General features: G+C 39.1%; 2 protein-coding genes across 2 annotated transcripts in view; one reads left to right on the forward strand and one right to left on the reverse strand.

Annotated features, from left to right (window-relative positions):
• The window catches only part of PODXL2 (podocalyxin like 2), a gene marked incomplete at its 5' end in the record, with an annotated part of 59,914 nt that extends 56,633 nt beyond the window's left edge, over positions 1-3,281 (forward strand). The window contains 2 exons of the mRNA XM_083356502.1: positions 2,319-2,498; positions 2,625-3,281. Of these exons, the coding sequence (XP_083212628.1) occupies positions 2,319-2,498; positions 2,625-2,834 (390 nt within the window). The 3' untranslated portion in view covers positions 2,835-3,281. The remainder of the gene's footprint in view (positions 1-2,318; positions 2,499-2,624) is intronic.
• A 19,252-nt stretch (positions 3,282-22,533) lies between these two features.
• Positions 22,534-26,034, reverse strand: FERRY3 (FERRY endosomal RAB5 effector complex subunit 3). Its single transcript, XM_083351533.1, has one exon. The coding sequence runs from the start codon at positions 26,026-26,028 to the stop codon at positions 24,403-24,405; it is 1,626 nt and encodes a 541-aa protein (XP_083207659.1). The 5' UTR covers positions 26,029-26,034; the 3' UTR covers positions 22,534-24,402.
• Positions 26,035-26,540: the final 506 nt, after the last annotated feature.

The following is a 26,540-nucleotide window of genomic DNA, read 5'->3' on the forward strand; positions in this document are numbered from 1 at the left end:
AAAACTGACATTTGGATACGCTCCCTGGATTCAAATATGGGGTATAGGAAGAAAGGAAGATACATTTGAGAATTTAAAGATGCCAAGAGGGAAGCATGATTGGCACAAAAGAAAGGCAAGAGTTAGATTTTAAAAAACTGAACTTGTTTCTCTTTTGGGATTCCTAAAGATAGACTATAAAAATATCTTTCTATAGATTAAGGGGAATCTCTAAAAATATCACAGTTTTTAGATCTGTAAAGGAAAACAAAAGTAAGCTTTTAGAGTATAACTCCGAACTATATTATAGAATTTGGAATGAAATATCAAAAGATAGTATTTTAATAATTGATGTATGGTCAAGATGACTTATAGAATATTCAGTGGTTACTTTTGAACTATAGTATAGAATCTAGAATTTTATATATAAAAGATAGTATTTTAATAATTTTTGAACGGTTAAGGCAAAAAATATTTCTAATAACTGGTGATTTGTTAAGATGAAAACTAGACTTTAATGCTAAAACATAAGAATGTTTTGTAATGAACAATATAAGTTTTGTAGACAAAAGAATTATTCTTTATTGAAATAGGGAATTGTGGGTTACCCAAAATTAAGCTTTTTCCTATATACTATAGGCTATGCTAGAATATCTTATTGCAATTAGATAAAATTTAAAAACAGGATATTGATATGTATTACTGAAAAATATTTTAAATTTTGTTGATTGACTAGGTGATAACTAGAAGTGTACTAACTTGCTTATTTTGACTATGTATTCACTAAGGGAATTAGAGAGGGCATTTTTGTTGATGTAACCTGAACTATTTACAACTGGATATTTCTTATTTTAACTACCCAACCACCATATTGTTTCACAAATACATGTTTATGTAAATATTAAAAAATCAATAAAACTTGTTTATATAAAAAAACCCTGACCCGCTCAAGATTGACTCAGCTTTCCATCCTTCCAGGGTTGGTAAAATGAGGATCCACATTATTGGGGGCAATACACTGATTCTGTAAACCCCTCAGAGAATGCTGTAAAGCACTATGGAGCAGTATCTAAGAATAAGCACTATTGCTAATATTGGGTGTCTAGGAGGCAGCTCTGTGGCTGAATTTTTGTCTTCCACAATCAGGGCTTTTTTTCTCATAGAACGCTCAGAATGGAGTTCCGGCACCTGTTTTGGATGGAACCTTGTAGGGTAGCGCAAGGCGGGCTGTATGACATGTGTGAGTTCCGGCACCTTTTTCTTTTACAAAAAAAGCACTGTCCACAATCACAGCCCTTTCTTCAGCTTTGGAGGAGATGACTTGATGGTTTTGCCGTCTTGGAGGCAATCTCCCAGAGTCAAACAGTTATATCTTAAAAATGTAAATGTTTCAAACGTAAACAAATAAAATTCATTGATTTATTTTCAGCAGGTATATAGTTTTATCATAACACAGGTTTTCTGGCTCACAATATTGAAATGCTGTTTGTATGTAAGTACTTAAGAGACTTATATGCCAGTCCATTTTATATACAATAATACCAGATAGTTCATAGCATAACAGTAAAACATAAAACAATAATACTAACATCAAGGCTACATCTCATGGAGACCCAGAAAGAGAATTCCACCATACATCTGCTGAGTTCCAGTCTTACTTAGTCCAGTGCCTGGAGGAACCAGGGCTTTTTTTCTCATAGAACGCTCAGAACGGAGTTCGGCACCTTTTTTTGGATGGAACCTTGTAGGGTAGGCAAGGCAGGTTGTATAACATGTGTGAGTTCCGGCACCTTTTTCTTTTACAAAAAAAGCACTGGGAGGAACTATGTATGTATGTATGTATGTATGTATGTATGTATGTATGTATGTGTATGTATACACACACACACATTAAAATTAGCTTCACTGTTAAAGCATGAATTTCAAATAGAAAAAAAACCTATTTACAAGGACAGGGAAAATTTAAAAAGACTTCATGTGGTTCTGAGCAGATCATAAATTTGTTGCTAGGCAATCTTATCTGGAAAGGCTATTCCATAAATGGGACACTATTGCCAACAAACAAGTTATGCACTTCACCAGTCATCTGCCTCGTTTCAGTTGAAGTAGGACCTGTGAAGAAATTGCAAGAATGGGATTTTTCTGTGTGTGTATTATAAAAACTTCACATTAATGTTTTAGCTTTCAATGCCCAATTCTTTAATGTTTTTTAAATCTTTTAATTGTTTTATGCTGTTATTTTATTGTGAGCCACCCAGAGTTGCTTGATAGTGAGATGGGCAGCATATAAATTTAATAAATTATTATTGCACTGAGTGTATTTAACAATTCATTTTTAGATTGGAATCCAGAACTATACAACTACATCAAGTTGCCAGTCATGTCCCAGCCAGACACACAGCGATTATGGGAAGCTCTTTGTAGTGCTGGTTATTATCGGCTCAATTTGTGTCATCATCATTATCATGGGACTGATTTACAACTGTTGGCAGAGACGCATGCCCAAAATGAAGAACATGGTGAGTCCTTTCAGGTTTATGGGTTAAACTCATATTTTTCCAAACAAAAGCTTCCTGGTTGCTTGCCTTATTTCCCAAATGCATTTTTTTTTCATTTTCCTCTCCCACCTGTTTCCTCTCTTCTAGTCACATGGTGAAGAACTACGATTTGTTGAAAACGGTTGCCATGACAATCCCACCTTGGATGTAGCCATTGATAGCCACTCTGAGATGCAAGAAAAGAAGCCGACTGTAAATGGTGGGGGAACTGTTAATGGACCGGAGAGCTGGGATGTTCTGATTAGCAAGCAAACAAATGAAGAGGGAGAGGCGTTTGAGGAAGATACCCACCTCTAAGCGAGGATCCCATGGATGGGATTGCACTTGCGCTTGATTTAAGGGCATAAAGCTGAGGGTGGCTCCTCAGGAACTCATTTTTCAGTTTGGAATAAATCTACTCAAAATGATTCTGAAGCATTAGCACAGTCCTGGAGCCAGAAGGGCCACCCTGAGCCAAGGGGGTGGGGTGGGGGTGGGCATGTTTGTCTCTTGCTGTCGGTAGCGCCAATGCTTTAATCACATTAAGATGCACTTGCTCTAGTCTTTTGGTAGAAGAACGGAATGGCCAAGTTTGAAAAATAAATGGTATCATGCTCCAACATGATACTTCCTGAAAGATTTGCTGTGGAGGTAGTAGAGCAGCTGGAAGAATTGGGTTCATAACCTGTCTCCAAAAGTGCAATAGGAGAAGCTATGATGAAAAATGCATATTCCTTGAAATGCTTTGGGATGTAATTTTAAGACCATCTGTCAATTCACCACCGATCCTGTTGCTCAGTTGTCCTACTGGAGGTTGGTGAGGCTTTCTCCTAAAGCCACCATGTACCACAGAAGGACAAGTGGTTAGGCTAAGGCATCTTTTTGTGGGCAGCAATTTTTTTTTGAACTACTCTGAATGGTTGTGTTTAGGCAAGAAAATATATTCTGCACAAGTCCTGATGTCCTGTATTGCCCTGACTTTAGGTTCTCATTTGATAGATTGCATGACTTCCTTAACCTTGGTAATTATCTTTGCAATAGAAGCTCCTTAATGTGGATCAAAAATTCTTAGTGGAAACTGCAGGATTAGACATGGCCCTGAATTACTCTAGCTTTGTTGGTGAAAATAAAGAAAACTATTTTCCTAATATAGAATAAATTCCTACTAACATTTCAACAAGACGCAGTATGTTCAGACAACATGATGAGCATAGCAGATGGTTAGTCAGGAATACATCATGCATACCAGTTATTAGCTCTTCTCTCACACCTCTTCCATGGCCATGGCTGGCTTTTAGTGCATATCATATTATCTGCTCATTTAAATGTGTTCCTCTAGCTGGCAGTGGGCAGAAATTGTGGATAAAAACCATGATTATCTATCATATTATCTATCTATTTATCTATCTCCCTATCTCTCTCTATATATATGGTATCAACAATTGTTGGGCAGCTAAGAATTGCAAGAAAAGTCACATTGTTATGATTACCCTTATGCTCTGAGTGCCATGTTGTTTAAATACAGCATTAGGGTAAACTAATCTATAATTTTGGTAATGTGGTTATCTTTTTCCCCTTTTTTTGTTACTGTGAAGGGACAGTGGTGGATGGTCCAGTCCAAACTGAGACTCTACATGAGGAGAAATGAGCCTAATTTTTAGCCCAGGCTCCTTGGTTCTGAAAATCAGCACGCATCCTATGATAGGATGATGATTCTATAATTTTAGAAGTTGGAAAAATGGGGTTTTATTTTAAAAAGCAACCGTAAATTATGATGAGAGGATGGATGACAAACATCAGTGAAAAGATAGGGAGAAGGAGTGAGATTCCTGCAGAAAAAGAAAGAATAAGAACAAAAATGGAATGAGAAAAGAAATAAAGAATAAGAAAATATGGAGTTGTGGGCTCTCTTTTAAATATATCAACTGGATAAGTTCTTAAGATTGGCAGTTTGACCAGAATAGCAATAAATAAATAGTTTCAGCCTCAAAGGTGTTTTACTGCAGCTAATTTAGTTCCTATGAGAACGGAGGTAATTACTGTCTCTAGTTCTTGTCTGATCTTGGAGGAAACATAGGGAATGCTGTTCTATAGCTATGCAATACATTATAGTTTAGTCTCACTTGGTCTGTGTAAGCAAGAGATTTATTTAAATAAATTTGGTTAGCTTACAAGAGCCCTTGAGATCAAAACTGGAGCCAAGATTTCTCATAAGAATGGAAAGAGTTGATTAAACCAGAATTCCCCAAAGCTTTTTCCAGAAATTCTTTTAAGAAACACAGAAGCAGAATTTGATTCAGTCTTATTCAGTGTTGATAAAAAATCTTGTATTTTTTTTGCTCTGTTTTCTTCAGAACATTACCATGTTGCACACATCCCATAGTCTTATTTTGAAAAACAGTAGATTTCTCATTGCATATCCAACTGAACTGCAACTTGCTCTTTAAGAGAAAATTGCACATAAAAATTCATATGTACTGAAAGAAAATTGACAATAGTTTGTAAATGAAATCTATATGTATCTCATCTATAGCTCACTTTGAGTACTGAAAGCTGTCCCCATAAGGCAAAATGATTTTTAGCACAGTTTAATTTCAATGATATATATATATATATAAATACTATATAAATACCTTCTCTTAGACAGTCTTGTTGAAATAGAGGTAAAAGTATTAATAAATCCCTAGCTAGATTCCAGTTGGGGTAGTAAACTTGTGTAAATAGTATATTTCAAGATCACATATTCCTTCTTGTGGGGGAGATACATGCATCTTAATTTCTAACTGATGCTGTTTTTGAGATTTTTTGTATCTTTCTTTATTCATTTGATTTATTGTTTGTCTCCTTTTTGTCCTAACTATATCAGGAATTATGAGGAATAATTAGTTATAACTCTGTAGCTGGTGTTTTTCCTATCTTGATTAAAAGAAGCGCAACCACATTTATTTTCTTTCACTCATATTTCCCTAAATTTGTTTTGCTCTTCAATTTGGTTATTCTTTGCTCTCAAATTGTGTGTAGGATATGCCAACCAGCCATCTCTGGGACTGAATATGAGCGGCAGAAAACGGCACCATTCAATATTAAGCATGACAATAAAAGAATGCTCATTTAAATCAGGGGTGTCAAACTCGCAACGTCACGTGACGTGACATATCGCAACCTTTTTTCCATTGCCAGCAATGGGGTGGGCGTGGTTTCGGCATGACGCATCCGGCCCATGGGCCGGCAGTTTGACACCCCTGATTTAAATGTAAGGTTAGAAATATTGCTTACGATCCTTCCTTCCATATACAAGAACACACTGCAATCTATTATAAAAGATCTTGTTCAGTTGTGCCTCGAGGAATTTAGACTCTAGGCCGCTAGTGGGTATTAAAGAGGACAGGGCAAATAGGTTTCACAAAATGTCTTATAATCCAAGATTCCTCTTTCATGCCACAGTTTATTCCACCAATGGCTTTTCTTCCTCTGCATGTTACAAGGATGTTAAGCATAGTCTTGTGTGCAGATGCCATAATGAGTGTACTGAAGTTGTATTCAAATAAGATTTTTGAGTAAGACCAAGGATTCTCAAGTGATGATAGCTAACGGATCCAACTCTTTGTTGAGCAGTTAATTGCCATGACACAGATCCACTTTCAAAATCTTTTTCTTGTCTTGTCTGCAGCTGGTGGTATTTGGTTATTTTATTATTATTCTCTTGCTCTATCTGGTTTAAGGACTAATTAATTGACTAACCCATTCTGTTTATGTCAATTTGGAACCAACTGATGAACAGCTACTTCCATGTTTTCATGAACTTCTGCTTTTATTATACAAGTTGTTCATGGCCAGCAGTTCTGACATATAGTAAGAATAGCATCATCCTATCTTTTTGCAGTTTCTTACGTTGTCTACATGCTTTCATAAGATGTCTGTCACATGCAATTTGCTTTGAATTATTCCCTGGAATGGTTTTTTATGTTGTCCAGAAAATTTCCCCCAACCAATAGGTTCAGTGACTGGGTTCATACACAATGGACTAATTTAAAATACGATCAGGGAGCTTGTGGTTCACTGCGTTATAGAAATCTATCTTGCCCTAATCTTAACGTGAACAAGATCTTCATATTAAACCATACCATTGTTGGCCATAGCATGTTATATAAACTCATTAATAGGGTTTAAGGCTATCATGTTATATAATCCTAACTATTGTTTGATTCTGGACACCCATATATTTTCCTAATCTCTACTCTTGTCTTTTCTCAGTCTTAATCTTTTTCTTATCAGGCCATTCTATACTAAGTTAAGGTATTTTGTTATAATAATTTGTTGTAGCAATGTAGTGAACTCACCTGTTCTTTTATTCAAAACTTTCAGCTAATAATACAAAACTGGGCCTGGTGAGATTTGTTGATGGGAAAAGGGAGGAAAGGAAGGAAGTGAACTGAAGACATATTTGCAAAAATACCTGCTTTATAACCAACACCTTGCCTTGGTTTCTCAATAATTATATTAACTGATAAATTTTGCACTTATCTTTTCTTTCCGTAAGAAGGCAGGCCAATTAATTTGCAAATGTCTACAAGCAATATTTCTGAAAAGAAAAACTATATATTATGACAATTTATTAATACAACATGATGCCTCGAAAACAACATAGATATGATCAAATGCTACACTGTTTCTTGTGTTCCTATTTTGGTTTTTAATAGCGTTGATTAGTTTTAAAAATGCATATTTATTATACTTGCATAATTTTTAAAAAGTGACTGTTAATCGTAAGTTGTAAGACAGGGAATGCTTTCAATCTAGACAAGGTCTTTTTTTTATTAAGCCTTCCTTTATTTAAAGAATTTTATAAAGTATCCAGGCGCTGTCATATTTAATCTGGTATGTTGCCTTCTTTTCTATTACTTTTCCTATCTTTTTGTTTATTATAGAAAAAAAATTATTAAAGAGTAAAATGCAGAATAATCACACAATGCATTTCTGTCTGAGAGCACTCAAGGTCCCTAAATTACGACCTTCTGTATAAGCATAGAAGGCAGTCATAGAAAAGCAATCATAACTATCCACTTCAGCTGGACAATGCCTTTATTGAAATCAAGCAAAATATTAAAAATAATGGGCAAGAATAAGAGGGAGATGGTCCTCTTCCACAAATTAAATTTATGGCCATCTTGGCAACTTATGTTAAACCACACTGACCTCTGGTGGCTAAGAAGAAACCCAGAAAAATTCAAGCTACTTTGTTCCCCACCTACCCCCATTCTGTACTCTTCCACAAATATAATTATTTCAGTACTTTTTCAGTACTTGGTATTAACTGACAACTCTTTAAAATATGGTGTGTTTAGCGAGTTAACAATCACTTACAGGGAAAATAATGGAACAAAAGGTTTGTATGTTAGACTTCTGTAGAAAAAAGGTGCAATATTTTAAGAGTTTATTGCCAATCAATATTATAATCCAAGTAGTAGTGGATGATTGGTGGATAATTGCTTGTTCCATCAATGAAAATAACTATGGGAGTATTCCACCTTCCCCCCCCCCCTGTTAACATATCTTGTTTGATAACAAAAAGATTGTAATAGAGCAGGGATCCTCAACCTTAGCAACTTTAAGACTTGTGGACTTCAACTCCCAGAGTTCCCAGAGTTGAAGTCCACAAGCCTTAAACTTGCCAAGGTTGAGGACCCCTGTAATAGAGAGCCAGTTTGGTGTAGTAGTTAAAATAGTGGCCTAGAAACCAGAAGACAGAGTTCTAGTCCAACCTTAGACATGAAATCCAGCTGGCTGATTAGAGCCAGTCACTCTCCCTCAGTCGAACACACTTCACAGGATTGCCGCTATGAGCAACTTAGGAGCTGGAATGAATATTATGTTTAATTTATAAAATAAATTTTTGAAAAAAAATTATAAAGTAATAAAGGTGGGCTTAAAAAGTACAGTAAATAAATAAGCACCCATGAGCTGTGAGGAGGCCTACAAAGGAGGATTCACTTGAAGGACAATTAGGATAAAAATTAAATAAACCAAGGAAGCGTAGAAGAAATGCCAGGAAGAAAACCATGTCGACAAGCATCCTAGAATATCTCACCAAAAGGTTCCTGGAAATTAATGTCCAACAACAAAGTAAATGCAAACACTTCTGATGTACAAAGAATTTTAACTGATGAAAATAATATAGAAAAGAAGGAAGCTGGTGCTGTTAGAATGGAAGTACAGTACAAGGCAAGTTTATTTTTAAAAAAATAGAACAAAAGGAAATTGTTGCAAAAATGTCTAGAAATAGGTTTGTTACAATGTAGAGTACATCTTTGATCCTTGATCAAATAGATTTTAAAAATTGCCTTTACTCCTGTATAGATCTGCAACTTCTGGGCTGTGTCACAAGTCTTATTTTTTAAAAGAAGAAAGAATAATTTTCAATAATTGCAGAAATACTTTTTCACTGGACTTTTTTATTCATATGAAATTATGCAAGCATGAATGATGAAAATTCTTAATCAAGTGTCTAGAAGATCTATTGCTATAATTTCCTGATTGTATGGAATACTACACATTATAATAATTTATGGAGATCTCCTGTGTTGGTAATTTGTTGATAGCCAATAATTTGCAGAAGATGTTCCAATATGACACATGAATTTTTGTCACAGATATAGAAGAGCAAGATTTCAGAGATTATGGGAAATGACTATTTCCTTGGACCTGTATGGCAACCCAGATCCTTGACTTCTTGAAAACTGTGCCTCTATACAAGCATGCATGGATTCATATATCACACTAAGCCACACTTGTGGTTTGATTTAGTGCTGGGACCACAAATGCTTTTAATTACAGTAATGGGAAGCTGGCTAACTGTAAAGGAAAATATTCTGGCATCAGCAATGGGTTTAACTACCTCTCATTTTACTTTACTAAGAAAGCTTTTGAGAGGTAGTTAAACCCATTGCTTTCTCTGAAAATACCCCTACCTCAAGTGGGGGGGGAGGTAAGAACATATAGTAGGGATTTTTCTATAATAAAGGTAGTGATTTAGCAACCACAGTTGAGATTGGCAAAACAGTTGCTTACATGATGCAGTCACTAAATGAAACTGAAACTGTACTTATAATCTTACTTCAGCTTTCCTATACTTTACAAACCTACAGAAGTTATAAATGTGAGGGGTGGTTGCAAAATGATTTTATCATCGCCCCTGTAACTGCAAGCAATGGCTGTCTGAGGCAATTGCTAAATGAGAACTACCTGTGATCTCTTCAAGTTCTATGACTCTGTTCTCAGAACTTCATGTCTCCACTGTCTCCCCAAATCTGGGGACTACTAGCTAACCATATGATCTAAAGTTTTCTGGTTTTATACACCTTGATTTATAACTGAAGGTGCAGTATAACCTCAATCAGTTCTGTCCATTCCAAAATCAGCTTTTAAAGTATCAATCTTAAGCTCAGTAACAATGTTTCTGTCTTAAAGTTGTAAGTTTAAATGATTTGTTAATGAAGACCAAATGAAGGAAAAAAATAAAGTTAGTACAAACTAGTTTGCAAACCTCCTTTAATATGATATAATAAATTCATTTAAATTCCCTCACAAATGATGAGACACTTTGTAAACTGTCACGGATTTACAGTAAGCATTAATGCCAACCATAGCTAGGAATTACATGAAATTAGCCTTAGATTTTAAAATTGGAAAGTTGCAGTTGCTGCCTCCTTCTTCTCTGGAAACTGCTTTAGGAGCTATAGTTGAAAGTTAAACTATACTTATCTCTTAGGAAAACTGCTAAAAATACATAAAGCCAAATTTAACTAAACTTATGAGAAGCAAAAATATGGTCTATATTTATTTACATGAAAACATATTTTACTTGTCTGGTCATTTTCTTAGGGCTGTGAATCCCTGCTTGATCAAAACTGATTGATTACATGCCATTAGGTCAGTGCTGACTCTTGATCACTATATAGACCTCCAATATATGATCAGCCCCTGGTCTGGCCCTTTAAGTCTTTCAGCAGTGTTGTAAGTGCATCTTTTCTGCTGGTCATCCTCTTTCTCACTTTCCTTCCATCTTTCTTTCCTGTATAGACCACGGGTGTCAAACTTGCCACGTCAGATGATGTGTTGTGACGTATCGCGACTTTTTGCATTGCCGGAGCTGGGGTGGACACAGCCTCCGTATGATGCAACCGGCCCACGGGCTGGCAGTTTGACACCCCTGCTATAGACTTCTCAAAGAAGCTGAGTCTTCATATAATAAACCGAGCCTTGTTATTTGTGCCTTGAGTAACACTTTTATGTTGCTTTATTCTATGACCCATTTGGCAATCCATAGTATTCTCAGTATTTTAGTCTTCTCCAAAAGCAAGATCTCTTTTAATCCTGCTTTTTCAAAGTCCAACTTTAAGTTCCATAGAGCACTGTCAGCACAATTCTGATCTTTGTCAGTGCAGACATATCATGGCATCTGAATATCTTTTCTATTGCTACTCTACCAAGTGCTAGTCTGCAGTGTACTTCTTGACTGCTTGTTCTTTTGCTGTTGATAGTTGATTCTAAAAGGCAGAAGCTATCCATCACTTCAATATCTCTGTTGTCCCTTATAAGAATGGTTACTAAACCTGTTGTCTTAAGTTTTGTTCATTTTAATTGTCCCAGTTTTTCACTGTGCTCCTTGACTTTCATTATTAAACTATCCAGATCATTTGCATTTTTAGCTAGCCGTGCAGATTCATCAGTGTAGTGCATGATTAAACCTACAAACTACATATTTAATTTTATAACCATTTAAAATATGGTAACTGAGCTGCTTAAACTTTACATATGATAGTACTCATGAATACATAATATTATGCACTCCAATACATTCCATACAAATCAATAACCAGTTTTTCCAAATTGGTAATTCTACTTCAAAACGCAGGTTTAGAGGTAATGATCTTACACAATAATGAGACTCCCAGCTGGAAAATAGCTCATTAGGATAAGTCCCCAATATTATTCTTCGTATACAAACATTATTTTTCTTCCTTTATAGTTACTTCCTTCTTTTCAGAGGATCCTGGATCCCTATGAATTCCCAAATTCCCAATCATGCTGAGCTGTAGTTTGTTGGACAAACTTCATTTGCGTGACACATTTGTGTGTACAGTTTTGTGCACTTTACAAAACTTGGTGGCTATGTTCACAATAATATTACAGCAGAACCAAAAAGCAGAACTGCTGTGATTAAGCATGAGATGTGAACTGAGCCATAAGCATAATATTTCTGCTGTTGTTGGTAATGATCTTGATGCAATGGCTTGCACAGAATTTCTTCACACAAAACACAATCCACTCTAATTTTTTAAGATGATAAGAGGAAATTTTCAAATGAATGAAAGAAATTATAGTTTTAGGTTGTTGTTTTTTGTAATACACTTCAGAGATAAAGAATAGTCTTTAGCTTGAAAAGCATTGAATTTATTTGAGGGATTAAAGAACACAGATTGCTATAAAGATGTTGCTTAGCTGGGTCAGCCATGGATACTGATTTTCATGAATTTCTGATTAAAATAAATTAGTCTCCTCTAATATTATGTTTCTCTCAAGAGTACTATTGATGGGAAAGAACATATTCTAACCCTTTGGACCATCTCATGAAACATAAGACAATTTAACCAGATATGTACATTATATTTGATTTGGAGCAATTCCCTAGAACACTGCAGTGATTTTAAAATAGGGGGCTAAATATTCATTAGTATAATAGCACAATTGTCAAGAACTGGAAAAAAAATCCTTCTGTGGGCAAGCAATTTATGGACTAAATTAATTTGATTCAGATTATTCCATCTTTGAAAGACCAAGGTTGCCATTTTAAATCTAATTGACAGTAAACTGAATTAGAGATGACTGTACCGATACATCAAAACACTTAGGATATATACGTGAACACTTCTTGTCTCCCAAGTTTTATTTTCCTAAGCAGCCTCTCATTAACGGTTTTCATTTGAAAAATTTCTATAGCCCACATAAGAGCAGAATTTTCTCAATGTAATTTTACCTTTTGCAAAATACAATGGATTTATCTGTCATTTCACTTGCCAGTACTGTACATATTTCTTAGTTATTGGTGGCACTTTTTGAAATAAAGTTTCTGATCAGAACAAGATTATTCCGGTGTCTTTTCTTCTCCCATCAACTGTGCTAATGATAAATTCAAACTAGGGCAGTTTGAACAAACAAATTCTGTATATGAACTATATAATGTATACATCTACAGTGAAAATAGATTATAAACACATGGTTATTTATTCATTTGAAAATGTAGTGATATATAGCAATTGTATAAAATAAGTTAAAATTGAGATTCGCTTTCTTGTCAACTTTACAGCTGAATAAGTAACTTACTTATGAATTACTGAAAATTACTGAAATTTTCTGATTAAGGTAATTTTTTAACATTTGGGCTCTTGCTGCTGGAGAATAATATTGAATTTCCATTCTAGAAGACAAAATACAGAATGCGCAAAGCCATAGCAGGAATCTGAACTAAATCCAACTAAATTTTGCAGGGGAAAAAAAAAGAATTCACCTTTTGACTGGAGAATCAACCAACTTCCATTATATTTGGATTTTTAATGTATCTTTGTTTATATATATTAAATCCAGGTTTTGAGCTAAAATACATTTTAACCAGCTAGGAAAGTAGTTCATAGCTCCCATTTTTGGTACCAATAGAGAAATATATAATATATAATACTCTTGGTACATGTCTATTGGCAGTAAAAATGGAAAAGTTGCAGTTATCTATTATGGTTCCTTCTGATATAACCAGGGTGGCCATCAATACTTCATCACAGAAATTACAGCAGAATTTGATCCAGTTATACACTAATCCATTTTACTGAGAACCAGAAAATTGGTATTTCATGATAAAAAATTCAGGGGCCCGATAATCCCAATTTAAACACTCCTTTTTTACTGAGATACAGACTGGAGGTACTAGTACGGGGTATTATTTATTTATTTATTTATTTATTTATTTATTTATTTATTCGTTTTATATACCGCCCTTCTCCCGGAGGACTCAGGGCGGTGTACAGAGCAAAGTAAGTATACAATAAACCAACAATAAAACAAATAAAACCCCAGATCTACAAATAAAACCCCAAATCTATCAGGCCAGGCCGGCTTGCTGGAAGGATTCATGAGCAACTGACACAAAAAGAGAAAAGAGGCAACTAGCTGATTCTTCCTCTGTAGATCGGAAGAGAAGATTAACTTCAGAATAGCCTTTGTTTTGGTTTGGATGAGAAAATATACCCAATCTGTATGAAAAAAGCTATTGACCCATGTCTATATTTTGATGACACACTTGGTTAGTTTTGCATGCTCTGGGAAAACAGTCCCTTTTAGCTTAACAGATAGCTTGAACATATAGATTTCATTTACCATAAGCAAAGCCATAACATTGCTTTTGGGACTGGGTTTGAATCTAGTTTCTGTGGTTTGTAAACCAAGCATTATGCTTTAATATCCCATGGCATGTACACCAAACAAGTTGTTCAACAATAAATATAGCCATTTTGCTTAATCTGGTTTAGTGAATAAACCACATTGGGTCTTAACATGTTGCATCACCACTGTAAGAACCATGTGAAACAAATGTTAATGTTAATGTTAATGTTAATTTAATTTATATACCGCCCTTCTCCCTGGGGACTCAGGGCGGTTCACAGGGCATATAAATAAAAATACAATACTATACAAAAGTTAAAACAAAGATTAAATCAGTGCCCAATTAAAAAACAATAATGCAATCTAAAATGACAATTTAAAACCCAGCTCCCCCATCAGGCCAGACCGGCCAATTCAAACAAATGGGTCTTCAGACCACGACGGAAAGTTCGGAGGTCCGATGCCGTCCGGAGCTCCACCGGCAGTTGGTTCCACAAAGCCGGGGCACCCACAGAGAAGGCTCTCCCCCTGGGGGCCGCCAGTCGGCATTCCCTGACCGGAGGCACCCTGAGGAGGCCCTCTCTGTGGGAACGCACAGGGCGGAGGGGAGTTGAAGCCGGCAGCAGGTGGTCCCCGAGGTACCCCGGACCCATGCCATGTAGGGACTTAAAGATCATAACCAAGACCTTGAACCTCACCCGGAAGACAACTGGTAACCAATGCAGCTCGCGGAGCAAAGGTGTAACATGGGAGTACCGGGAAACTCCCAAGACAACTCTCGCGGCCGCATTCTGTACCAGTTGGAGCCTCCGAGTGGTCTTCAAGGGAAGCCCCATGTAGAGAGCATTACAGTAGTCAAGGCGAGAGGTCACGAGCGCATGAGTGACCGTGCACAGGGCATCCCGGTCCAGATAGGGCCGCAACTGGCGCACCAGGCGAACCTGGGCAAAAGCCCCCCTAGTCACGGCCACTACATGATCTTCTAGGGTAAGCCGTGAATCTAGGAGGACTCCCAAGTTGCGAGCCCTATCCATGGGGGGTAAAAGCTCACCACCCATAGAAAGAGATGGAACATTTTGAATATCCCGGGATGCCGGGATGCACAGCCACTCAGTCTTGTCAGGGTTGAGCTGAAGTCTGTTCCTCCCCATCCAGACCCGAACCGCCTCCAGGCAACGGGACATCACAGCGAGGGCATCACTGGGGTGGTTTGGGGTCGAAAAGTTGGGTATCATCGGCATATTGATGATACCCAACTCCAAAACCACGAATGATCTCACCCAGCGGTTTCATGTAGATGTTGAACAGGAGAGGCGAGAGAACCGACCCCTGAGGAACTCCACAAACGAGAGACCTAGGGGCCGATCTCTGCCCCCCTGCCAACACCGACTGCGAACGTCCCAGGAGATAGGAGAACCACCGAAGAACCGTGCCTCCCACTCCCAATCCCCTGAGACGCCGCAGCAAGATACCATGGTCGATGGTATCGAAAGCCGCCGAGAGGTCTAATAGGACTAGGACAGAGGAATATCCCCTGTCCCGAGCCCTCCAGAGATCATTCACCAGAGCGACCAATGCCGTCTCCGTGCTGTACCCGGGCCTGAAACCCGATTGGTAGGGGTCCAGATAATCCGCTTCATCCAGGACCAGAGGGAGCTGATGCGCCACCACACTCTCAACAACCTTCGCAAGAAAGCGAAGGTTGGAGACTGGACGAAAGTTGTTCAATACAGCTGGGTCCAAGGCAGGCTTCTTGAGGAGAGGTCTCACCACCGCCTCCTTCAAGACGGTGGGGAAATAACCCTCACTCAAAGAAGCAGATATAACCGCCTGGAGCCAGCCTCGTGTCCTCTCCCTAGCTGCATAAACCAGCCAGGAAGGGCACGGATCCAACAAACATGTGGAGGAGCTCAGCCTCCCCATAATCCTGTCCACTTCATCAGGGGTCACAGAATCAAACTCTTCCCAGATAACATTGACAAGACCGTCCGTGTCCTGATCGCCTGACTCTGCCCAGCTGGAGTCCAAACCGGTCCGAATCCGAGCGATTTTATCCGACAGATGTTGACTAAATTCCTCAGCACGACCCTGCAAGGGATCCTCCCTCACCTCCTGATTAAGGAGCGAGCGAGTCACCCTAAACAGGGCGGCCGGGCGATTATCTGCGGACGCAATGAGGGTAGAGAAGTAATTACACCTTGCCACCCTCATCGCTGCGAGATAAGACCTAATATAGGTTCTTAACCGCAACCGGTCGGGTTCGGATCGGCTCGACCTCCAACAGCTCTCTAGGCCCCGTTTCCGACGCTTCATCTCCCGGAGCTCCGCGGAGAACCATGGAGCTCGCTGGGATCTGCGCCGGGTCAGGGGCCGCAAGGGTACAACCCGGTCAAGTGCCTCAGTGGCTGCCCTTTCCCAGGTTTCCACTAAGGCATCCGCCGAGCTGTGAGCAATGGAGGCAGGTGGGGACCCCAGCGCCGCTTGGAATCTATCAGGATCCATTAAGCGTCTGGGGCGGTACCATCTAATTGGTTCCGTATCCCCACGGCGGGGGGTGGCAAAACGGAAGACCATCCGCAGGAGATGATGATCGGTCCATGACAGGGGCATAATAAATGGAGAGCCCCCACCAAGATCATCCAACCACCGTCTAGATAAAAAAATCAGGTCAAGGGTGTGGCCTCCCTCATGAGTTGGTTCAGAAATTACTTGCGTCAGGTCCATGGCCGTCATGGAAGCCATGAACTCCCGAGCTAGCTCAGATGAGCCTCCCAGGGATGGTAGATTGAAGTCTCCCAAAACTATAAGTTTGGGAAACTCAACCACCAACCCTGAGAGGATATCAAGCAGCTCGGGCAGGGCTGCCGCTGTACGACTAGGCGAAATGTACGTCAGCAGCAAACCCAACTGCGCCCCCGAACCAAATCTCACAAAGAGAGACTCACACCCGACTATCTGAGAAACGGTGGTCTCCCGCGGACATAAGGTCTCCCTAATAATAACCGCCACTCCCCCACCCCTACCTTGAGCTCTTGGCCGGTGCAGCACCCGGAAGCCTGGTGGGCAGAGGTCAACCAAAGGGACCCCACCCTCTGGGCCCAACCAAGTCTCCGTGATGCAAGCCAGGTCCGCCTGCTCACCCTCAACTAAATCCCTAACGAGGGGAGCTTTATTAACCACGGACCTGGCATTCAGGTACACCAGCCGGAGCTCAGGAGGCTGCACATCCTCGCTCCCGGAACCTCGGGGAAGAAGCAGAGGGTCGGAGCGCCTCACCGCTTGCAAATAGCGGGGACGGCCCTCCCGGTAACGATACGGCCCCCTGTCTATCCGCCTGCTGCCTTTCCCCGTCGTGGGAATTGATAATCCCACGACCCGCTCATGAGCCCCGGCGACAACGCCACCCCGTTCTCCCCCCGTGCCATCAGACCCAAGGCTGGTCTGAACCATGGTAGATCGGCCACCCCCCATAGCCAAACCACCGCTATCTCCCACCCCGCTCCCTAACCTTATAAAAAATTTGGATAAAAAAATAATCAGAGGCTTTCTAGAATTACATGGATAGCCCCTGCCCCTGCCCAGCCATCTCTCAGAGACCCAAAACTCGGGCCCGTCATCAAGGTCATCAACATTTAAGGAGGCAGGTCGCACCCAGGAGAGGGGGGCACCCCTGAGGGCGTACAAACGCGTACTCGTATATTGCCGCATAAGTATAAAAAGTCCAAACAGTCCAGGATAGGCATCCCTTAGTTGTCCATGGGAGGATTGAACATGACAGAAACCTGGATCCACCCAACTTCACTGCCACTCAGTTGGGTGGCCCCCAAGACAGGCCGCAGCCCGTTCTCTCACAACGGGTAGAGGCTCCGTTCCTGGGGGTGGACCAGATATCCTCTGGGTAGGCAAACCCATAGAGCTCCCACCTCTATGTGGTTGCAGATGGAAAAGTCCAGCCACTCTCCCACCGTGGCCGATACCCAGGTATGTCGAAAGTCCAAAGGGAGAGGGGAGAGGATAGGTAGGCAGATGGTAAAAAGTGTGTCCAAGGCAAGGAGGATAGGCAGGCCAGAGTAAAAGTAGTCTAAATCACCGGCGTCACTGCAAAAGCAGTCCAAAGATGATACACGATGCAGGAGCCCCATGTCGTCCTTGCTCCGGTAAGATGACTCCCGGTCGTCTTCTTCGCCAGCCAAGCGGTCCGAAGACGCCGTCGCCATAAGAGGCGGCCTGAAGCAAGGGAATAGGTCCACCATCGTCGCCAAGGTGAGTAATAATAGTCACCCTCTCCACCGCCAAAACGGCCCGAGGGCGACACCACCAAATCATGACTCTTCTACAGATATGAGGCTAGGTCATAAATGAGCTCAAAGTAATGTTTGTTTGAGAGCCACGTTGATCCAGTGGTTAAGGCAGGGGTCCCCAACCCCCAGGCTGCAGCTCAGTACTGGGTGGCAGCAAGCGGGTGTGCCAAACTTCATTTGCACTGAACCATTACTCTCTCCCGTTGGTCTACATAGCCAGAAAGGTTGGGGACCACTGGGTTAAGGCATTCAGGATAGAAACTGGGAAACTGGGAATTCTAGTCCCACTTTAGGCACAAAGCCAGCTGGGTGGCCTTGGGCCAGTAATTTTTCTCAGCCCTAGAAAGGAAACAATGGCAAACCATTCTGAAAAAAAAAATCTCTTGCTAAGTGCAGCGACTTGTCCAGGCAGTGGCTAAGAATTTGACAGAATGAGAAAAAGTTTGTTTATATGCCATAATTGTCAGATTTATACATTATATTAAGCTACTATGTTCTTAGTTTATACAGATCTGAAATCTTAATAGTTCACACACTATACTCAGTGATTATACTTAACATTATGAAGTAGCATTATATGTGAATGTCAATGGAGATTCTCAGTCATCCAGGTCATGATTGTCCCAAAGGTGCTTTTTCAAAGAGGCAACTGGAATTTCTTGTTTTTCTTTCAAGACGTTTCGCTTCTCATCCAAGAAGTTTCTTCAGCTCTGACTGAATGGTGGGGAATGGAAGATTTATATTCCTTGCAGACAGCTGGTCATTTGCATTATTTTAGAGTCGTTGAGTCCACTTGGAGGTTTATATGTCCCTTCAATATCACCTACAATGCTCAGGAAGATCTTCAGCCAACACAGCATACGTACACACTTTAAACCCAAGAATACACTAAAGCAAGAATACACAAACCCAAGAATACACTAAAGTTGAACTTAATTACGGCAGCAGGACTTTTAGTAGGTCAATATTGGAAGAAGGAGGAACTGCCGACTATAGAAGAATGGACTCTAAAAGTTTCTGACATGGCGGAAATGGCAAAGATTTCGTCTTATTTGAAAGACCATTCGCAACGACGTTATATTATGGAGTGGAAAAAGTGGATTGATTACATCCAGAACAAATATGGGACTAAAAAGTTTCATTTAGCATTTGTATAAGTTTTGATGTGATATTAGTATTGCTTGTAGTCATTTTATATGAGCTAGAGTGCGATAGACTTAATAGTTTATTGTTGTTAACATATGGTTGTTTATGATTGTTTTTACCTTTATACCTTGTATTTAGCTCTGGGAAGTCGGGGAGGGGGGAGGGGGGAAGGGGTGGGGGGAGGGTTAGGGAGGGCTAGGAAGGGGTGGGTGGGGGGAGCGGGGGAGGGATTGTTAAAGATAAAATGTATTGAAAAACTTTTCAATAAAAAAAAAAGAATACACTAAAGCAGAAGCTTGTTCAACTGAAGGATAAAACACTGAAACACAAACTAAACAATATGGTATATGCAATACAATGCAGTGAGACATGTGCAAATCTGAACATTGGGGAAACAAAACAACCACTTCATAAATGCATGGCACAACATACAACAAACCCATCAGGACAAGATTCAGCAGTCCATCTGCACTTCAAAGACAAAGGCCACTCTTTTGAAGACAGCAAAGTCCACATTTTGGAGACAGGACCACTGGTTTGAAAGAGGAGTCAAAGAGGCCATCACAATTGAACAGCCCTCTCTCAACAGAGGGGGAGGGATACGACATCTATCTCCAGTCTACCTCCCAGTCCTTTCAGCAGTTCCCATCTGCACTACTTAGGTGACTTTGGAGACACAGATAAACCTCCAAGTGGTCTCAACAACTCTCAAAAAGAATGCAAATAAATCCTTTTGTTCCTCACCATCGCTGGAGAAGCTTCTTGTATAAGAAGCGAAATGTCTTCAAAGAAAAACAAGAAAGTCCAGTTGCCTTTTGAAAAAGCACCTTTGGGACATATAACCACGTCCACTGCCTATGGCACTCTTCTGTACCTAATAATTATATCCAAATAATAATAAAAGTAACAAAAGGTTCAAAATTGTCAATATTTTTTACTAACACATGGATCATCACGGAATTAAGCAAGTCATTTCAATATCAATGGATTGCTTTCCCTCAATACACATTTAACCATAAATCTCAGTTAGCAATGCTTTAGCAATGATCTGTAAAGATCAAGAAGAGCAGATTGCAAGTTATCGGAGAATGGGAGTATTTACCAGTTTTAAGCCCAAGTTTTATATATTTTAATCTTTTTACTTTTCCTTATAATTTATATTTTTTATTTATAAATTTCTTGGAAAAAAATAAATACTACTATGGTGTGGTACAAAAATGTTTCCAGAAGATAAAATGTTCAGTTCTACAAACTTTTACCACTGCAAAGTTATTCTACAAAGAATAACTTGGCCAAGTCAAAGTGATGAATTTTTATTTAAGTTTTTTTCTAAGAAACAAAGCCTAATGTATTCTGAACATTCTGCTCTGTTCAATTTTCTATCACCATTCTTTTCTTTAATGTTCTAATTTTGGGGTACTGTACTTTCCTACGTCCATGACGTCCCACAACTTTTTCCAAAATTGTCTTTGAGTCCTTCCTTTAATCTATCCTACGTTTTTGCTTATCCAAATGGTTATTTCTGATAAATATTTTATTCTTCATAATTTTTCATAACAAAACACCTGATACCGCTACAAGAGCATTAGCAAACGATCAATAGTAAACCTTAACTTAAAAGTCAAGCAAAGTTTTTTCTCCAAAATATATGACAAAATGGCCCAGAAGACATGAACATTTACTGCAATATAAATTTTAAGTTGAGTTCGCCTCCAAATAACATCTAATTCTATGGTATACATTCTAACATTATAAATTGGAATAGCATAGGATGTTAAACCCCAATTTGTTATAATTTTTGTTAGGGGCTAAGTTAACATTAACATACATTAGTTATAATAATAGATGGAAAAGCCACAATACAGTTCATATATTGCTATAAACATGCTTTACATACTACAATATCTAAACTCATACAATTTACTTAGCTAAAAACCAACCAACAAAATCAAATCTTAGTCTGACACAAAATTTGCCTAATTTTAGCAAAATAGGTGCTAGTGACATCAGTGTAACAATAGGAAGAAGAGATAAGTTTTACTTAATGTACTCTTTTTTTCTTTATCAAAAAGGTATCAACATTTTTTCATAAAAAGATGAAAAGGATGTTCACTTCACTTACTACTATTTCATCAGAACTCTTAACAAAGGAAATAAAGTGTGTTTGGAAATACAGGGATTAGAAACTAATTGCACCCACTATAAATCTTTTTGTTAATGATATTGCTCTAATTGTGTGAAACACAAGAAAATTCTACAATTATGAATACTTTTCTAACTTTTGGAAAATTAATACGTTTATGATATAAGTATTTCTAACTCACTATTTAGATAAAAACTCCTACAATACAAAATCTATTGGGCAAATCATCAGGGATTCAAATCAGTAACACTCAATAATCTAGAGGTTTATGGTCCCAAACATTTGGACAACTATTTTAAACCACTGGTTAATTACTCAGTTAGGAAAATGAAACAACGGTCAAAATTAGAATTATAATGGTTTGCTCAAAAATTAGTGAGAATAGGTAGGTGTGGTAGTTAAAGACACCAAGCCGCAAACAGGGAGACTATGAGTTCCAGTCTTGCATTAAGCATGAACGCCACGTTTAAGAAAATGGAAAATATACATCCATCACCCCTTCGTACTTTTATAAAAGTGTTATGATGAAAACAAAATTAAATAGCATCAGGTGTGGGAAATTAATGTTATTATTTAAAAGAATTTCCACAGGGACTTTGAAATGACAGGAATATTCTTAAAACTAGCAAATAATTGCAAACATTTTTAAGAATTTCAACTCATTCATGGTTTGAAATATATATTCTGCATCTTACTGCAGTTCTAGCAATCAAAACCTATATAGCTAAAACCATGACTAAATTTGAAATTAAGCTAAATTCATCACTCAGTAGGAGAAAAAGAGGATTTCGAAAATTTACAAAATTCTGTTACAAGATAAATTTTTTGAATTGGTTAAAAGTAACATTGCCATCAGAAATAAAAAAAATTATCTTAACTTTATGGTTATTTTTTGGTAGAGAAAATCACTCAAATCAATTTTGCCCCTTATTAGGGAACACTCAACAAAAGCAATCTATACTAGATACTATATTAAAAACTAAAGCCCCATTTATTGGAGGAAATATAAAGAAATATGTAGATTTTATACAATGTGGTTGTTCTGTATAGGTAATCCTCAATTTATGACCTTGAGCATATAATTAAGGTTAACTGGATCATCACATGACTGATCCGATTTTACATTTTTTTGAAGCAGTCACTAAGCAAATGGAATGGTCATTAAGCAAACAGTGGCTGTTAGGCAAATCCATTGTCTGGAAGCACAAAAAATATAAAGTGAAATCACATGACTGTAGAACATTGTAAATGCCCTTGTGGGCTGGTTGCTAATTGCCAAAAATGCAATCATATGACCGCAGGGGGACCCAGCCTTCAAACTTCGAATCTGTGTCATAAGTACTTTTAAGGTCCATCATAACTTCAAATAGTCACTAAGCAACTGGTCATAAGTTGAGGACTATCTCTAAAATATTTCAATCCTTTTGGATTTAAGTTTTTATTAAACAGGCAAGCCATAACTCTGGTCATTTCATTGGATTTTAACTTGGCCTTTTTATTTTGGATAATCCAAGCAATACCTTAAAAGACAAGTATTAACAAGATCCTGGGAAACAGGAAAGAACTGGAAATGTTGCCAAGGTGACAAATATGTTAGAAAATCTATGTATTTTGCTTCTCTATATACTCCATCAACTTGCTTATATATATATTTTTCAATATCAACTTAAAATCAAACTGATATTAGTATTAACTGTGAGTTACAAACTCATTTCTTAATCTAGATGAAAGAGACCTGCCTGTACCAAGAGCAGAGGCATGTCTGGTTTAATTATGGTTATACGTTTTTTTAATAATGTATTTCTTCAACTTCAATCCCATCTTTCTCATTATTACTATTATCAAATAGCACCATGTTCGACCAAATCAACAGCAAAAGCTCCTCAATGTACTTTATAAAGGAAAATGTTTTTGCTCATTGGCGGAAAACTAAGATGTAGTTGTTCTGATGTTATCTTTACTACCTATAGTATAGAAAATATATTTTGTCTTTTCAGAGGAGATATTTTCTACATATCGTGTGAGTCAATTTTTAAGCCACGATTTATAAACTACAACAGCTAAGTTTACACAACATATGAAGCTAAAGCCAAGCAAAGGTCACAGTATATAGTTAGGTAAAGTGCATGAATCCCACAATGAAATTGGAAGGACATGAATTGCTTCCCTGCTCTTATTAAAAAATTGAAGCTTTTAATTTACTGCAGTGGTTTTGAATTCTCCATGTTTATCTCTTTTATGAACTCAAGACCAAAACATAATGCCATCTCAAATATAACTACTGTATTTGGGCTGCAAAAATCCAGGCAAATATTTCAAAGTAGGAGTTACAGCTCTACAGAATAAAATATAATCTAAAATCTCATCTGGTAATATAAAAACTGTTTAGCATGTGTTATTATATTTACCTGTGTTAACATTCTATTCTGTGAAGTAACAAACTGGTATCACACTCAAAACAAAACAGGTAAGTAAATTTCTATGTGAATGCAACCATATCTAGAAAAAAGCAAGTTTTTTCCTTTGATAATTATATTTTCAACATACAGCTACTTTCCAGTTATACACAGACATTTTTAGTTTCCCACTTTTCTACTACAATTCTTGTTATCTAAGAGTTGGAAGGACCTTAGAATAGCATTTAACAGTGGTTGGGCCTGGAATGCAAAATGGGAAAAAAGAAGAAAAAAAACCCCCCATTACCCATTTCCCTTTGTGTAGCCATGAAAGTACAGTGATTTTTTTTTAATATTGCAGGTGCTTCTGTTAGGAATTTTCCCAGTCATGTTCAAGTTATCAGAATGTTTCATGTATTAAAATCCAGTATCATTTTATTAATCCTTTGCAGAACTTTGGAGGGAGTTCAGTGTTTGGATGTCAGAGTTAGCGTAGATGAAACACGGAAAATCTGTGGCAACATGTTACTCAGTTGGTAAAACATTTCTTCAGAAATACTTTGTGGTACCAAGAATTGAACAGTTCGAGAAATCCCACCATCCCAGGAAGCCATTTCCATCATAAATCCTTTGACACACTTAAATACAAGTTCTGCTCTTTTCAGACACCAAGATATTGTCATTTCTTCAGACATATCATGTATCAGGAGAAGAGGAATACTAATTGTGGTGATGTCATGGGTGCAGCACACTTTAAGGATATTTCGGAGGCCCATGATTGCAGGATCCCGGGCTGTAATATTACCTGACCTCACATTGTCATCCACACAAAGATGAAAAGTCACATGAATTTCAGAGAGATTTGAATGTCGGGTGATATAAAATTCTCCTGGAAAAATATTTGATTGATTCTGTTCCCCATTCTTAGTTTTATCTTCATTGCCACTATTTCTGTTTCCTGCTTCGTTTAGTCTTTTGGCTTTACTACTGTGCTGTGCTCGAGCATAAAGGACAACTTGCTGAACAACTTCAAGCTGCTCCTGAACTCCAGGAAAATGGAAATCTGTACACTCCTGGCAAACTGTTGCAAAATCTCTTTTGATCCCACTATATGAACTGATGCGATTATCCACAAGCAAGACTAGACCACAAAGGGAAGTTGAATAAAGTGATAGTGCAGTTTGAAGACGGTGGAGTTTGACTCCGCTGCGGTGACTGCGCTTGTGCTTGCAGAAATCTAGCATATCTGCCCTCAGTAGTCGCAGATTATGCATGGTTTTCAGCTGTGCTCCCAAATGGATAGTGAAACTTTCTTCCAATTGCCTCTGGTCCTCAAAAAGTCTTCCAGTTCCTTCTTCAGATTCTCTCCACTGATTGGGAGTAACTTTGATCTCATCACCAATAGTACTGTTGGGATTTTTCAGATCCTGGTGAAGTTTTACAACCCATTCTTGATACTCTTGTTTTTGGATTGCTGTGGTTTGTTTCAATTCATTGTTCCACTTGTTCTCCAGTAGCTGCTGGGATTCAAAGTGCTGAGCTGCCAACTTGTTTACATCTTGATCTGTTAATGATTTCCCCAGTTCTTGCATCACCTTATCCATTTCTGCCCGCTGTCTTTCTCGCAGTTTTTTTAGCTCCACGTCCCTTTCACTTATTAATTCAGAGATGCTAACAAAATAATTATGTTCCAAGTTTAAAAGCGTTTCGGAGGCAGGAGAGTGGATCAAGTCATGATAAACATCTGCAAAATCTTCATCCCAGCTGGGGTCTTCTGGTCTGGCGTGCTCTGATGTTGTCTCAGTGTAAGCTTGGGCCCAAGCCTTCGCCAGCTGGTGTAAATCCATTTTACCAGATTTCACAGCTTCCAGAGCCGCTTCCTCTTCTCTGTCAAAATCTCCTACCGATTCCTCCTCTATGAACTTAGCAAGAGACTCTCTTAAGCCATTTTCTACGAAGCAAGGCAAATTATGAAGAAGCATCAGACGCCTAGGCAAATGACGAACGTTTTCTGGGGCGGGGAAGGTCAGCGGCACGGTAAGCACAAAATGCTGCTTCCCGGCGTTGAATTCATACACAAATTCTCTCTCCATCCTGCGGCTTTTTTCCCCCCCTTAGCGACTCTTCCTGTGGAGGGCTGGCTGACTGCCTTCCTCAGCGTTTTCAATTTATGTCCTTTTCAAAAGCAAACGTACGCTTCCGCTACTCAGTCGCTTCTGCAGCGCCCGCTCCCTTTAAATGGAGCCGGCTTCCGGAGTAGAAAGAAGAAAGGCTTTGCGGCCCGCGGTGGTCTTCTTCGAGCCTTAAGCGAGCAGCGTCGCCGTTTGGGGGCGAGGGTCGCAAACATAGGAATCCCCGGGCGGGACGGAGGCTTCCGGGTGCGCCAAGGCCGGCTCCAGCTCCTCCGGGCCGAGTAGCTTCCGAAGGAGGCGAGTCGCCGCCGCCGCCGCGCAGCTGAGACCGTCCTGAGCCACGGAGGGCCTTTGAGGGACCGACCGCCGCCCCGGCTCACCTTTCAAGCGGGGCAGAGGCGGCACGGAGCCCTTCCCGCCGCGAGGTCCAGCCTCCTGCAAAGCGGCGAGAGGGGCGGGCCTGCGTGCAAGCC

This window comes from Vipera ursinii, assembly GCF_947247035.1.
Source record: "Vipera ursinii genome assembly, chromosome: 2".
Classification (NCBI taxonomy): domain Eukaryota; kingdom Metazoa; phylum Chordata; class Lepidosauria; order Squamata; family Viperidae; genus Vipera; species Vipera ursinii.